Genomic DNA, 16,653 nt, shown 5'->3' with positions numbered 1-16,653 from the left:
CACAGAAGGATTAGAAATTGGAGCCTACCTGCTAGAATGGATTCCTTTGAACTATAAGGCCAAATTTTGCAATTCTTACACAGGATTGAACCCCATACTATCTGCAGAAGATCAATTTGATGGGTAAATGAATAGCTCCGGTGTAGGGCTTTATTTGTCTGACTTAGAGAGTGGTTGTGCATGCACTACACCTTAAAAAAATAGTAATTTTCTAAACCTTTTTCAGGTCCAGAGCTTGTGATCAGTCCTGTAGACACTGAACACCCGTACAGAGATTAAAATTCTGCAGCTCTTATACTTTTAGAAGATAATTGGCAACAAAAATGCCTTTAGTCTACAGAAGCTACCAGTGTTACCAATATTGACCTTAAGTTGTAGCTGTGCTGAGAAATGTGTTCTAGTGAGGATAGACAGTGCTGCCAAATAGATGTCTGCCGTATGGGCGAGCAAAACATGGGATTCTTGGGGCTAGAATTCTATTGCAAGCTTTGCCAGAGGGATCTTGTCTTGATGTACTTTTCCATGGATAAAATTATCTTTGGATCCTCAAGTAGTAGTATCTTTTTGAGTAAAAGCCCTGCAGAATGCTCAGACTTGTGAAAACTAATGAGTAAAAGGTCCTTTAGAGATCCAAGCTGAAGATACTCCCAAATCTTAAGTGGGCACTAAAGCTGTCTTTGGATTTCTGGTGGATTTCATCATTTTCTGAAACTTCATGAGACCTGAGGCCTCATTAATAAGATGAGGAGCAGTGCAAACGGAACATATTTTGTGCAGAGAGAATGTTTAAAGTACTAGAATTCACAGCCCTCCAAACTCCTCCAATCTGTGTCCAAATGTTCATTTTCCCAGTGTTAAGATTTGTTTAAAAACAGAAGGATTTTCCTGAGGGAAACAAAAACCACTTTGAGTTGCAGCAGCATCTGACTGCAAAGTGTCAGCCTCAGAGAGGCTCAGACTTTTCAGAGAAATAACTGAACAAGTGTTAGTAGTGGAAATTGGCCCAAAAGCTGATTCTTGCAACTGGCTGAATAATTACAAAAATAATCATGAGAGGAATGTCGGCCCAATTGGTTAAAATGTGACTGGTGTTAGCAGGGTGACAAGATGACAGCTTTGAGAAGAACTCATGCCAGACACATCTGTGTCAGTTCTAGGTTTGGTGTATAAACTAAGACTCTGGAAATAGGCCTTTTTTTTTTTTCCCCTGACTGCATCTGCACTGGCTGGAGCAATGACAGCCTCCTGTTATTCTGCACTGGGTGTGGTGCCCTCGTGCCAGTTACGTTTGCCAGCTTGGTTTCTTCTGAGCACAGTTCAGCCCACGTGAGGATGGTTACCAGAGGCTTCCCATCCAAACTGCTCCAGCCAGCTAGGTCCATTTCTAATGAACCAGCTGCACACAAGCACCTCAGGCTGCCAGCAGCCCCTGCCAAAGGGAGTTACAAGCAGCTGGGATAGCTGGTGAGCGCTAAGTTGCACAGCCAGCACTGCTCCAGCTGGAGGCATAGGTCTGCCCACAGTCTGGGGGATCCTCCATACTGGAGGTGCAGCCTCAGACCCTGCCACTCCTTTGTCTGAAACGCACTTCAGAGGGAGTATGGATCAAATCTAAGTGCTTTAAGAGAGCCAGCCTACATTTCCTGGTGCTCCGAGGCCAGGCGGAGAAAGCTCTACTATACATAATAAAATGCAATCTGAAGAATCAGTCGTGATCTGGATGTGATTGCAGAGCTGTGAGATATGAGGGCTTAAAGCCATCACTTGCTCGAGGCTGTCTTGAATGTAAGAAAAAATAAAGTGTTTCTGATTGATTTTAATTAAAACATACAGCATTTCCTGTTGGACACTGCTTACAGGTCAAAGTGTTAGTAGTAATCTAAGGCACTGATTGTGGGCATAGTTCAAGAAGGGTCATTACAAACCTATCATACAGGCAGTTTATCAAGCTCATCTATAATGTAAAACTTGCTCATAGAAAGGTGATCTCTGTAACTTTATGCATCAGATAATACACCTACACATCACTTAAATATGTTAACACCATCTGAATTCCTAGGGACTTTTTTTTAAAGTATGACTAAGTGTTTGAGTGATTCACATATAAAAGATTCGGGGGAACCAAACAGATCAGCCGGGGGAGAGCTGAGTAGGAAGCGGCCTGATTGCCATGGGGACAGAATGGGAACAGATGTGGCAGTGAAGGCAAGGTTGTACTGAGCTCTCCAGCACTATCAAAATACTGTTTTAAGGAATTTATGAGACACATTAATGCTGGCAGTTGCCTTCCTTCTCAAGAAACTTCATTTTTAGCCATTGATTTGCTGCTTAGCTGTTGCCTGCCTTTATATTGCTTTGTGTTTTTTAGATGTGGAATTCTAACTGAATATATATATATATATATATGCACACTTTTCAGATAATGCCGGGTCAGTGCTCTGTTATTTTGTTTCATATTCTGCCGAAAATGTAGCAAGCTACAGCTAAATGATGACATCTGCAACAACACTGTATGTCATCAATAGGAGAGAACATATTTGCAGGCTGCTTTGTGATGTTCAGTGACAGAGAGATAGGCTCTTCCCTATATGAGAAGTCCAGAATGTAATGGTTGCTAATCCTGTTGTACAAATAAGATCTGGCAAGATTGAAAGTACCTTGCCATGTTTATGCATTGGCAAAGTATCACCTTGATTTACTTATTTGGATGCTAATAATACCATTTAGTGTGTGGTTTTTTAAATTAAGATCTGAAATGGGGCAAAATTAATTAAAAGAAGCCTGAGGGTTCTAATTTTCCCAAGGAATTCTATGACTCTGTTCTACTGGCATCTCTTAACTGCTGTTTCTCAAAACAGATCATAGCATGAGCGATGTGCCACACCTCAGGGATGCTGTAAGGCATAAAACAGAAGGGTTACTGTAAAGGAATATATGATAACAAGAAGTGCTTTGTTACTGCAGTGCTTATTAGTGTGACAAATACAAAACTGGTTTCCCTCTCCCTTTGATAAACAGAAGTTTGAATATTTAAATGAAGAAGAAATACTAGAAAATAACTTTGCAAGACAACCAATAAAGGTTTTGTATTGTCTGAAGTCCCCAAGTTGTCACTAGCCAAGGGACTAACTGTAATGGTATGAGAGAGAGCACCACAGAGCTGTGGTAGTTGTAATAGTCAGTTGTACACTAGGCTTCAGATTGCTGGGGGGGATTAAACATTTGAGTTATTTATCTCCTGAAAATTTGCTTAAACTTGTCCGTCTGTTATTTCAGCCCATTGCTGTGTGACAGGTTTGAAGGTTTTTCTCCTAGCTTCCTTCAATCATCAAATCCTAGAAGCTGCTGATAGTCAGGGTCAGGAGGTCGGTACTTTGTGCTTAGTCTAGATGAAGTTGTTTTCTCCCATCCTATCAGAAGCCCTCAATGTTTTTAGTACAGAACTACAAACTTGCTGTACTTTTTTTCACTGTTAGTTTACTTTTCTGTGTTACTTTTCAGTGGAATTAGAAACACAGGATAAGATGGTACATGTGGATCTGCTAGTGTCCCAGCTGGCATACTAATACTAGGAAATGTGACTCCTAATCCTGCTGCTGTGATGCTTGGGTATGAAAGGATAAACAATAATTGGGTAAAAGATACTCTACTTAGTATAGACTTAAACCAACAGTGATCTTTTTTTGCTGACTACAGTATAGTGGACCACAGCTTGCTTGATGTCCTTTATGATTTCTGCATTGCCTTGGCATAGTAACAAGAGGTCTCTCTACAATCTTTAGCTCATTGCAGCCTTCTGAGAGCTGAGGAAGAAAAGAAGCCCGAGTCATCCATGCTGTGACTGTGGGCTTTCATGTGGGCTGTAATACCACTTGGCAGTCCTAAATGAGTGCCTGAGAAGGATTAAGGCAGTTCTGGCAAGCATGGTTCCTGAATTCTTCTTTTTCCTGTCAGTTTTAGATTTGATGTGACTCCCATTTCTATAGATTCTACAGATTATGTAGTGGTCTGAATCTCATTTTGATTGAACAGCCCTGTGCAGTTGAGCCTCTCATCTTCCCAGAACATATGAAGATTTCATTTCTGAGTTTTAAATGGTCTTTTACGGAATTGAAAACAAAACAAAACAAAAGGTTAATAATTCAAGAAAGCCCAGCTAACTTGGAGTTTGGGTATATGTTGGTTTTTTATTTTAAGTACATTTTATGCATTTATCTACATTTTTTAAAAATAGCATTATACATTCTGGATTCCAGTTCTTTTTAAGTGTACAGGTGCTGCTTGTGGCACATAGGCATATATAATGCTACAAAAGCACTGCATCATTCTGAAACAAAAGAACCCACTGAACCAATTCTAAGCAAATAAGTAAAACACAGTTGCTCAACCAGAAGGCAAAATCTGATTTTATTTTAATTTGTATATAATCTTTATTAACCAAGTTGACTGATCTACATTCTATTGCCATTTGTAACAGCTTGATGCTTCTCCAGGAGAGGTGCTCTATGTCTGTGCAAGTATACCTGACGTTTAAGGTTTTTAAGGAGCATTATATCTGCAAAAAAACTACAGGGCTAGGTCATGTATGTACTCATGTTTAAAAGTGTTGCTTTATTTGAAAATATTTGATTATTTTTAATTTTGTATATCTACAGAACTTATTAATGTGTGGAAATATGGTGTTGAATACATGCATCCAGCAGAAATATATATATATATACAAGTAAAAACCCACCCACCAAACCACACTGTAAAGAATTTACATCTTTTAGTGTTTGTCTCGAGCAAATATGTTCTTAGTTACAGGTGTAATCTGTACTTACTTTGCATGTCAGTTCGTCTCTGCTAATGTCTGAGAGTACATACAAGAAGGATCAATTCCAAATGCCTTGACCAGGAGGTGTAAAGATTCGGTGGCAGTTTCAGCTTTATTAGATTTCAGAAGATTTCCATGGAAGCCTTTCCTGTGAGAGATGAATTTTTAGTATCTACTAAATCATGCTTGTTTCCAGATACCTTCTTTGGACTAAAAACAGAAAATACACGCAGCAGTCCTGGTATACAAGAAATCACTGAATGTGTGAGCAGATGATTATAAACAGTCCAATTTATTAATTTTAATAAGTTACTGTTATCCTGAAAGTTAAGCTGAAAGATCTACCTTGCTTTTATAGCAGGGAAGAAACTTATACATGTGCAACCACATCAGCTAGTAAGGAGTAGTACCTTGCTGCAAGCAAGTTCACTGTTTTTGTTTCTCTGTCCAAAGCCTACTTGCTCATTGCAGAGCTCTGGCTTTCCCTGGAACTGGATAGACGAGCCTAAATTTGAAGCTCTTTCAAATCTTTGTGACTGAGGATTTTGTTTAGGAATAAAAACATGGAAAAAAAGGAATGAGAAATTAGTGAAATTAGTCATACTGTAGATGTGAGCATAGAGACGCAGAGGTATGTCTTACATTGTAGTAACTGGAGCTTGGATAGTAAATTTGAATTTGTACAGGTATATCTACCTCAGGTTATGCTGGCAGTAAGCTAGGAGACAGCGCAGCATTGTAAGTGGTACAGTTAACAAGCAGGTCAGGAAGGCTTTGTGGCTTCAACTTCAAGGAGTTACAAAGCTGTCAGTGCTTCAAGTATAAATATACCTTTACTGTTCCTGTGCAATAAATGGTGTCTGGCAGCAAGTGTGTGCCAGTTTACTGTATTCCTAGTTGGTTCATAATCCTTTTTCTGTTTGCAAGGTATTTAAGGCACCTCCTACAAATCTGTCAGTGACCTGGCACTAGATTGTTTTGAATATGGGTGCGCCCTGGAGGTTGCAGTTTACCTTTCGGTGCATGTTTGATTCTTGGTAAGGCAAGGTATGCTTTCCAGCCTTTACCACGAATGATCCATATCACTCCCATTCATTTGCACAACCTTCTGCTTAGCAGGACTTGCTAGTTGTCCTCTGCTAATTAATCCTAGATAGTCCTCCTAGTTTCCTACTGTGAAAGCAATGACAGTTCATGTTTTGACCTACAAACTTGAGGTCCTTTGTTCTTAGCTGTTATTCTTCAGAGAAAGAAGCCCAAAATGGTATCAGTTCAAGTGCATGTTGCTTGTCAGTATGGTAGTTTGTGTATTAAGACTTCACTGATGTTCTTATTTCTGATGCTATTTTGAGGATAATTTCATAGCTTGTATTTGATATGTTTAAATGCTTGAATTTTCTCCTTAGTCAAAATATGTTGATAGATGATGTGAATATCGTAATGACACTTCTCAGACCAACATGTTCAAATACTTGCAGCGCTTCTCAGGAGGCAGGCTGCAAAGCAAGCAAGTTCCATACTAGGATGTCTGCATCCAAACTGGAACATCAAAAAATTCATTTTAATTATTATGTTTCCAACAGAAATGATATAGTATGGTCATGTAGCAAAAGGTGATATAATTATCAAACAGTATATAATTGAAAAGCAGAAGTATATATAATTATATCTATCTACATTCTGCAAATACCTACAATTAGTTTCTACATTGCTGTTTGTTAAATGGAGAAAGTCTGGCTCTATTATGAATCAGTTAGCTCCAGCTCAGTCACATAGAAGTAATAATTTTCTATTTAAAGTTATGTGAGAGACACTGCTTCTGTGGTTTCAATTTTGAAGGATCTGAACTGGGAAGCAAACTCTTGTCATATCTGCTTCTGTTTTCATCTGAGTGCTATATCTTTTTCTTAACTGTAAAACATATGTGTAATACATGTTAATGTTATACCGAAATATATAGTTCTGCTTGGGTTTTCTATCATTTTCCATTTCAGTTTCAGCGGTCTATTTTAGCAGTTGCCTTCCACACAGCCATGCCTAGGAAATTCTGTCTATTTCATAAGTCAGCTGTGTTCATGTGAGGTTTCAAAATACCAGTTTTTGTACCAAGAATTTTGTCCATATAATCATCATTCCTTACCCTGGTAAACATCATCTCCCCTTTGACTTCAGTGCCATCCACCTTGTTCCCTCAGCACCAATCAAAGTGTAGCTATTCCAATTGCCTTTAGGGGAACTATTACACATCCAGCCCAGCTGCTATCCTTTCTCTGGTATCAAACACAACTTATTGTTGTATTGAGACACTCTGTTCTTCCAGATCATGAACCCCATACAAATGAAACCAACTGTTTCTGATTTTCAATAGGCAAACACTATGGGTAAGTTTATATTTATAATCTGAGAAGTTTAGACTATAGAGTCCTATTAATCATCCTGTATAATATTTTTTGAGAAAAAAATCTGCAAAGACTAGTTTGGTTGCTAATATTTTTTCTTGCCATGCAGAGAGAAATACTAGAGTGGTTACATCCTTTAATATCTCTTCTCAAATATACTTTGCCCAGATTAAAATGAAACCTTTGTGTAAAAATGCAAGCAAATTATCCTGCATTAATACCAAGGGGAATTGTGTTAATTGTTTGTGTGAGAGATCCTAAGTGGATATTTCTGAATGTTAGTAGTGAAAAGTAGTCAAGATCATTGCTTCTTATATGCCTGCAGTAAATGTGATTGAAAATAATTTCTTTCTGAATGCTCAGTGAGGTTTATAGGATGAAAATATTGATCTCAGTCTACTGAGCTGGGATTATTTCCACCTAACTTCAGACGTCTGACAATTAGACATCTAGGTGTGAATTATTTGCTGTAGATTTCCCATGTGGTGAAATAGAGGATTTTCTTGATCTATCAGGCTTCCTCCAGTGATTATGATGGGAGCCCAAGATGAGTTTCATAGATTTTGACTTTCAGGTGCCTAAATTAGGGACAGGGTAATTCTGCCTTTACTGAAGATGATGAGTGACCCTGTGAGCCTAGCAGTAGCATACATCATGTGCTGTTAATGACAGCCTTCATGGGGAGGCCTTAGTGAATGCGTAGTCTGAACTGTGCTCTGTGTTAGTAGATGTGTAGGACAAGCCTGTTGGTGAGCTGCCCTGATTGTCATGTTCCTTTGTTTGTCCAATGAATTTTAGATGGGAAAAAGAGTTCTCATCACGTTTCTTCCCAAGAAGTTGCTTATGAGCTGTGCAAACTATAGTGACCGTATATATTCAGTGTGATAATGCCTTGGTGTCATTTTGTGATTTGATTATGTATTTAAACTGTTTTTTTTTGTTTTGTTTTATTTTTTCCATGGTTAGAGAATCTTTGTTTCACTGTGCTCAGTATTAATGCACTCCAGATACTGTTTCTTTAGCAGAGTAACAGATGTTCACAGTTTGGTGCAATTTTCAGATGAGCAATGCTGTTTGTAATAAATTTTCCTGAGACCACCCAACTCATTTCACTTGTAACTTGAACTGTATCCAAGAGCTGATCTCAGGAGATGTGAGATGTAATAATTCTGTGCCTCACCCAGTTCAAAAGACATGACTTAGTATAGATGGAATTTAAATATCTATACTTCCAATCAACATAGAAAGTCAAAGTTTTATCTTGCATGCTGCAAAAAATGGAGGTGGAAATAGCAGCATTCTAGCTTTCACTTGTTAAGTATTCATAGGGTGTGAGGATGCATAATGACAAGGTATGTGGGAAATAAAGTCAGAAAATAAAGATAAACAGGTGAGAAAAAATAACTCAGCAAGTAGAACAACTCCGTTGAAATTTTTTCCTGAAAAAATGCAGATTTATTAAATACAGAATGAAGAGAAATGCAATCTTAAATACAGCACGTGAGGAGATGTAAGGGTAGCACAAATTGCATCGTGATTTGTTGGGGCCAAGGGCAATGCATTGCTTGCTGCACAAACAAAACCACAGTGTGGTTTTGAGATGTCTATCTGGAATGTTGTATTTTGTCTCAGGCATTTAACAGCAAAAATTGTGTTGATAGCAGTTAAATATGTTAGAAAGCAAATATTGAGGAACTTTGGGATACTGAAAGTAAACTTTAGTTTGTGTCTTTGCATTTATTTGAAGCCCTGTAGTGTCAATTGTATCAGTTGTGTGAAAATATGGGATGTCTCCCAAAGGGAAGGAGGAGCACTGAATGACTCGGGAGTGCGAAAATTAAACAGACCGTTCTGAATTGGCTACAAGAGGTACTGAATGAATCAGATTTCCTTTTTTCCCCCTGACATTTATTGTGCTTTATACTTAACATTTAGTACAGTGTTATTTTGAGATTATAAACTGAGAACTTGGGAAAAAGCACTGTGAGGTTCCTATGGCAACAGTAGTGTGCACATTCTCTGTATGAATGTTGCAATTACTCTAATGTGACATCGTGCTATTGAGACCTGCTATTTGGCAGGTATATATTTTACTTTGTGAATTAATTGATAAATTTAGAGGTGATTCTAAAAGGCATTAAAGTCAATGAAACACTTTTTTTTCCTGATAGAATAACTACTGTGTGATGCTAGATATTATTCCATGTTTCTTGGAAGCATCTTCTATGGAGCATTCCGAGATGGATTTCATATGATGTTTAGGCACAGTATCACTCTGCCCTGTCCTCTGACAGCAGTCATTCTCCAGTCAGAACACAAGGATTTTACTAATGGTGTGCAGTTGTGTCACAGCCACCAGTGTGCAAATACCCAGACTGGGGGATGCTCTGATCCCCTGGCTCTCAATGGCTTTTGTGTTTGCTTAACAGCTCGCCAGCAATAAAGTTGCTATTTAAGCATCTTCCTTTCAGCTGAAGCCAGAAATACCAAATGCAGAGGAAATAGTGTTGCTGTGAAGACTGCTGAAAGAGAATTTCTTTTTTTAATTAAAAATAAACAAATTCATTAATTGCTATACTTCACTGGTCTCTCTTTTTTTCTTTTTCTTTTTCTTCTTTCTTTTTCAGCTAGCAACGAAGGGCAAAGTGCCCCTTTTGACTGCTGTGTGTTGGTTGTTACTGAAATTCCAGCCTTTCTCATTTGGAAATGAAAAAATATTTTGTCACTGCCTTGGTTACACACTCCATGATAGATATTAGGATCTGCTTTTTATAGTCTAATACTACTCTTGACCTGAATATGTCCCTGGCTTTTGAAGAATGACCTAGCCTGCTCTACAACAAAAGGCCTGTGCTTTTAAGGCTTAAATGTTCCCTGACTCTACTTGTTATTTAGTTTTAAAATCATGTTCTGAGGAATCCGTTGCTTGCTTTGTTATTTTTTTTTTCTGTTATTCTTTGCAAAAATAAGAGAAATGTTGGAATTTATATTAGAAGACATATGGACGTAACTCTCATTCCAGCTCCAGCTCTGTTTCCCAGGAAACGAATCAGAGCAGCATGAAAAACATCTAGAGCTCCTAGATCTGCTGCAGAAAAAGCAGAGCCGGGGGTACATTCTGTCTTCTGAGACAATGACTGCTATGAATGTGCAAAGCTGGGGTACGGGATTTTTTTACAGGAGTGGAATCGGAGCAAAAGTGAATTCTGCTGGTGGGTCTGCAGTATGAAAACCTGGAGAAAATCCGCTCTGGGCTATACTGCAAGTGTTGCTTACAGTTACCTAGGAAGGCTGCTGAGATCATGCATAGCTGTTGGGGTTGTAGCATTGCTGGTGACCGAGTGGCTGCTGAGGTGCCTTTAAAAGCCCTGGGGTTCTGCCTGGGCTGGGAGCACCAGCAGGTGCAGCTCCCACCTGCACAGAAGTGCAGAGGCGTGAAGCTGGAACCGTGTCACCCTGCTACAAACCCTGCAGTCCAATATTGGACTTCAGAGCATTGGGTTCATTTGTGGCACAAAAAAAACCAAAAAAGCAAATGCATTCTGAAATTGCGTTTTCAGCAGTAGTTCCTAATGGCAAAGTTTATTGGCTATTAGTGAGCTGCACGGTCACGTTGTGGTAGTGCTGCTACTAGTAAAACTAGACTGGCCCAATCTCCTTGTGGGTAGGAAGGTTAGAGTAGCACACGCACTAATTTCTCACAGCACCCCCACATTAATTATACTTAATTTTGCTGTTGCTTTCTTTAGGAAATTCATAGAGACCAGCTGTGACTGCGTATCTTTTTTTGCTACCTTCTTTACACTGAGTGCTGCTGTTAAAGAGTTTAAACTAGTGCTAGTGAATACTGCTGTTAATGAGTTTAAACTAGTGCTAGGAGAATTTTCTGTCAGAACCAACTTCAGTTGCAAATGTCTGTAAAACAAATTTATCTAAAGAAAAAGTTCTACTGAAGGTTGTTACTTCCTTTTGTAAATACCTTTCCTAGTAGGAAAATCAAAGCATTCTGTTCTGCTGGGATGAGTTCAGTCTGACCGATTGACAGTACTTTGGTTTACTGAGTTGACCTCAAGTGTTTTATGCTTCTATAGTGGAAAAAGAAGAAATAAACTCTTGAATCTGCATGGCCATAGACATCTGTGCTGTAACTTTTCTTCATAGAAAATAATAATTGCAAAATATTTTCCAGGAAAAAAAATGTGAATGAATTTCTTCTCTAACAGCTGAATTCTCTGTGTGAGGGACAGACAAAGGTACAAATGTACCTTTACAAATGTATTTTGGCTGCGTTTATGAAAACTGTTCTGAAAGGAGAGTTTACTTACAGGTGTTTTGTCAAAAGTTGAGATGTGCCCATCTTCTTGTTTTGGGAGGGACAAATCTGTTACGCTTTTCATGCTAACAAAGAGCAAACAAAGGAACATCACTTATTAAAGACAACAACAACAAAAGCGCAGTATTTTCTAGCTCAGTAAATCCTGAAACTTGATCTTAGTGTTAATACAACCAGGAGATGGTAGAAGCCACTGGAATGAATGTCTCTCTGTCATCCATCAGTGCTAATAATTGAGTATCCAAGCATCCAATATTCGGTATCCAAGACCATGAAAGATCCAAAAAACATTAATATTTTTATACTTCTGTTTTATAATGTTACATCCAATTTCAAAGTTTCCTCTTTTTTCTTTCAGAATGATCAGTCTATGCAAGATATGCAGATAATGGGAGGAGATGATCTTTCAAAGCTGACTGGAAAGGTTTGTTGATTTTAAAATTCAGAAAGTAAAAACATCCACTATATGCTGAGTTGAGAAAAGGTGTGTAATTTTGCTCATTACCTGTCAGTTTCAAGACAGATACTAATACTAATGCTGCAATCAAAGAAATATATTCATCTCCTCTGAACTGCTGCAGCGCCATTGCTCTCAGATTGCAGATGCCTCAAAATGTCAGAAGTGGCCCCTTCATTAAGTAGTGTAGGGATTTGCCAAGTAGTTGCACATATACCATCACTGATACTGCGGGCAAAATTTGTACTGGAATGCCTCACCAGGGCTTATGTTCTCAGCCTTGTGTTTTCTACCCTTGGAGGGTGCGTGCAAGCAAAGTGCAGTTTGAGTATCCCTGTCAAATTCAGCATGTGAGGGGTTTAAGATAATGTTGCCTGCTGTGCAAAGTGCAGCGTTGGTACCTTTCACTTGGCCAATCAAATAGGATTTTTTTATTTCAGCATCAGGCGGTCTGTATGACTGAATTTGCTTTGCACTGTGGTTGAACACTGTGGTAATAAAATGGAGTGGTTTGAGCCAGTGAAAAGGCTATTTTCATCCAACCATGATAATACAAAACAGTGCTTTGAAGAGGAAGGAAGGCTGGTTTCATTAGGCAAATGGTCTTTGTGGAAAATGGTCAGAAATGGATTCTTTACTTATGCATTAAGGACATAATACTAGTTCTGTTATTCGTACTGTACATGCAGTTACTTTTGTATTAGTTGGCACTAGATAACATCATTTTCTTCAAAGCACTCAAATGTAGCTAGCACTAGCTATCTCATTTGCTTTGCTGTACTGTAGCACTCAAAAAAGAATAGAAAAAGTAAATGCTGAATGTTTCATTAATATTAAATAGGTTTGGGTGCAGCTAGAACTTCAATGAAAACACTAGTATTCTCCAAATATCTTAGTGATAGGCATGTCCTCAGCTTACCCTTCTAAATTCTGATGGGTGGGTGTTTTTTGCAAATTATCATGAAAGCGTTCATCATGTTCTTGTGAAATAGTAATTCATTTGCTGCTCTCTAATATCCAGTTGCTGGAGTAACCTGCTCTTCTGCAATGGTTTTGCATGTGTTTCTCTACCTCACAGGAGAACTGTCAGTGCCCCTGTAATTTCTCCTTCCCAGGTAGTCCAAACCCTTCCTTATCTTCTAGGCCAGCTCCTCTTTCTCATCTTCAAATGCCAAATTTTCTTGAGGAGACCCTGTTGATTCAGATCCTGGTTTCAGCTATTTATATCTTTTCCAGATGCAGTTTTTCTAGCATAATTTGAATTCTCTGCGGCAAAATATTACTTTCTGTATTGGGACTTTTGTGTATTTTTGAGTGTGCATATATGTGTGAGAGAAAAGGAAAAAATTAGCCCGAGTAATTCTGCTCTTGCCAAAAAATGAAGCACAGTGTTTCCTTACATTGAAAATCCTGGTGACCTTTTCTTGTTGGCACTGCCCCTTGCTCCCTGGTTTGGAGCAGGGACACAAGATGTGGCTGTTGGGAAGTGAGAAGAAACTTGTTGAGAAGGCCAAAAAGCAGTAATATTTGGGATTGTGTTGGGTAAAGAGGCCAGGATCCTGGGTAAGTGTGGGTGTGCTGATTTGGGATCCACAGTGGTTGCTGATCAGAGATGAAGTGCTGTGACAGAAGCTGGGTGCAGAGAGGCAGGAAAGGAGGAAGGGATGGGGTGGGATGAAGCAGGACATGGTCTGACTTGCTGAAAGGGCATGTACAGAGTTTGTATGCACGGTTGTCTCTGCGGATGGGCGAACAACTAAATTGCATTTTCACTATAAGACGTGAAGATGGGGTTTCCTTAAAACTTGTTTTTCTGATTGCAGATCTGAGCAAGGCTTGAGCTCAAATGCTCAGACTTGTGTGCCTAAAGTAGGATATATGAAGGAGTAGCCTTATGTCCACTGGTGCCAATTCCTCCATCTGTTGTTGACTTAAGCAATTAGTGGAAGTATTTAGCACGTTTTGCTAATCAATCATTTGTGGACTGATTCAGAGCCTCCTACAGCCAGTGTAAATCTTTTCCTGAATTGTGTTTTAGCACCTTAGTTTAGCTTCTGGCTTTTAAAACTGCTGGCTTTAAAGTCACTGGATGAATTAGTGGAAGACTTATGGGTGGAATTCAGCTTTCCTGCTTCTAAGTCAGCTAAAATACTTCTGACTTCTTGGAATTCTTATTATAGAAAATTGTAATTATATTGAAAAATTAATATGCCAGGTTAAATCATATTCACTTAATAATCGTGGAAAGTGTTTCTGAGAGTGCCTGTAAGTTCCATTAACTTTCTGTAAGACTTGAGACCATAAATAACTTCTAACAGTTCCGAAAACTACAGAAAAGATTCTGATATTCAGATCTTAAATTGTTCTTCATTAAGTAATAATACCTTGAACCATGGCTACCCAATAATCTTAGTGAAAGGCTAAATCATTTCTTTGTGTGGAGAAAGAAAAAATATTGAGTATAATTCTGAACATGCTGCTCTGCATCAATGCCTTTTTCTCTGTGTGTGTGTGTGAGAAAGTTTAAAGAAAGCTACACTTTTTTTTTTAATAGAAAATTAAAAAGAAGCAGTTAAGGATAGAAGCTCTTTGGAAGGAAGAATCTCTCTGTACCTCTATGGAATATGCTCTTGCTTTGAAAACATTAAAAGCCCAGAAAAAAAATGTATAATGATCCAAATAATGACAGAGAGGTATTCAGACAGAGAAGGAGGAGAGTAAGCACAGAGACCCAAACTACCTGAATAGAAGTAATCCACAGTTTGAAATTTGTATGTGGAGAAGGTCACAGAGGCAAAAATTAAGATTTCAGTGGTATGAATTATCAATCAAGGTCCTTGGAAAATGAGTCCTGACACAGCTTAAGACTCCAATGCTTTGTAACTATTCATTTCTATGCAGAAAAAGTATAATTTCATTACGTCTCCTTTAATGTTGGAAGTGCTGAACGTAAAATTTCTCAGTAGCTGATTTCAGAGTTCAGAAGACGCTTAGCTTTCAATTGCTCTATAGTTAAAATGTTCATTCGGGTGAGAATTATCACAAATGCTTGTAAAGATGAATACATTTTGAAAGCAGGAGGTAATCAGTAACTGCACAGAAAACTAGAGGTGCTGTTTCAAAGTGAGAAGGTAATGAAAATTTAAGTAGATTGGGTAAAAAACCTAGTAATATAATAATGTTTAGTATTAATACTGTAATCATACTTTATAATATAGTGATGATTTGTAACATTATAAGTGTTTGTGCCATTTAAACAAAATAAATTTTAAAACAGACAGAAATTTTAGTAGATCCAGCTGGACCAGCACTGTGAATTATCATTACTATTTACTTCCTTTATTTGTATGTGTAAGGGTTTTTTTTCTAAATATACTGTAAATTACTTCAGGTTTGTGTCTCTGTTGAAGAGAAATTGAGTAATAATTTTATTCTGATATCCAGAACTGTGGGAATTATGGAGATCAGAGAGAATTAATCCCAAGAGTTTTGAAGCTGGTTACATAGTCCAGAGATAGTCCAGAGTCTCCACTGGCAGAAGTTATTCTGCAGCTCGTTCCAAATGTAATTTGTCCTTTAACCTTTAAAAAAGTCCCTAAACCATTTCAACTTGTCTCCATGCAAATGAGGCACGTTAGACAAAATCACAAACTTACAGTTTTAGAAGTATATATTCATATAGTTGGGATAATATATTAATTCTCAAAATGATATGAATGTAATTATGTAATTATCGCTGTTTGTATATAACAGAGAATGTGAACAAAATTAATTATTCTTATTTGTTAGGTTACCAAGAACTTCTAATTATAAAAAAACTAGCAACCTAGTTAGTATGATATAATTATGGGATCCATGAATGTTCCAGTTGTCTGTAGCATGCAACAATCTTTATGTTATTTTTGGAAGGCTGTTTCCCTTATTCATGCTAAATACGTCATGTTGACAGCCAGTGGTTTGGGCATTTTTGGAGATCAGAAAATAATAGATTAAGAAAAGTAAGGAAAGCCAATGTCTTTTATTCTCTGTGTGCTTCATTGCATTTGTTTAAGCATTTCATGTCTATTGTAGTGCTCTTCTAAAATAATTAATCATATTAAGACAAGTTTTCATCCAGAGGAGGGTGTTCACCATTCAGTAATCCACACTACCTGTTGTCAGGATATTTCTTAGCAAATTTCTAAGCTTCCTGTATATTCATCTTACCTAAATAAATACATCCATTGTCTGCCATTTTCCTTCCCCATCTGTCATATGGGGCTATGTTCCTGGAGCATAATGTAGTTTCTCTCTTATGACTTATGTCTCTCATTTCTTCTCTTATTTTACACATAACTTTCTCTGTTTGTCAGAGTTGTAATGCTCATAAGGCCATTACTGCCATAGTATGTAAGATGAAAGGTCTGTCTGGGATTGTGTTACATCTTCAGCAGCACTTAACTGGAATCTTACTAGGAAAGGATATATGAAACACAGCTGGTACAGAGACTTTCTAAATCAAAGTTACATCCGGGCTATCATTCTGAGTAGATCCAGTGCTGGAACTGCTATTCCCATCTGTCTAATCTCTTAGCAATTCCAGGTATGCCTCTAACAGTCCTACAGGATCCCGCAGCAAAGAGTTTCATATTTAAGACGTGTGTGAAAA

The 16,653-nt window shown here is 38.0% G+C and overlaps 1 protein-coding gene across 1 annotated transcript in view; it reads left to right on the top strand.

The window, feature by feature from the left end:
* PRTFDC1 (phosphoribosyl transferase domain containing 1) overlaps positions 1-16,653 on the top strand; it is a 46,295-nt gene that overhangs the window by 13,998 nt on the left and 15,644 nt on the right. The window contains exon 4 of the mRNA XM_072329693.1: positions 11,907-11,972. Within this exon, the coding sequence (XP_072185794.1) occupies positions 11,907-11,972 (66 nt within the window). The remainder of the gene's footprint in view (positions 1-11,906; positions 11,973-16,653) is intronic.

This window comes from Excalfactoria chinensis, chromosome 2, assembly GCF_039878825.1.
Source record: "Excalfactoria chinensis isolate bCotChi1 chromosome 2, bCotChi1.hap2, whole genome shotgun sequence".
In the NCBI taxonomy this organism is placed as follows: Eukaryota; Metazoa; Chordata; class Aves; order Galliformes; family Phasianidae; genus Excalfactoria; species Excalfactoria chinensis.
This window is presented reverse-complemented; position numbering and strand designations above follow the sequence as displayed.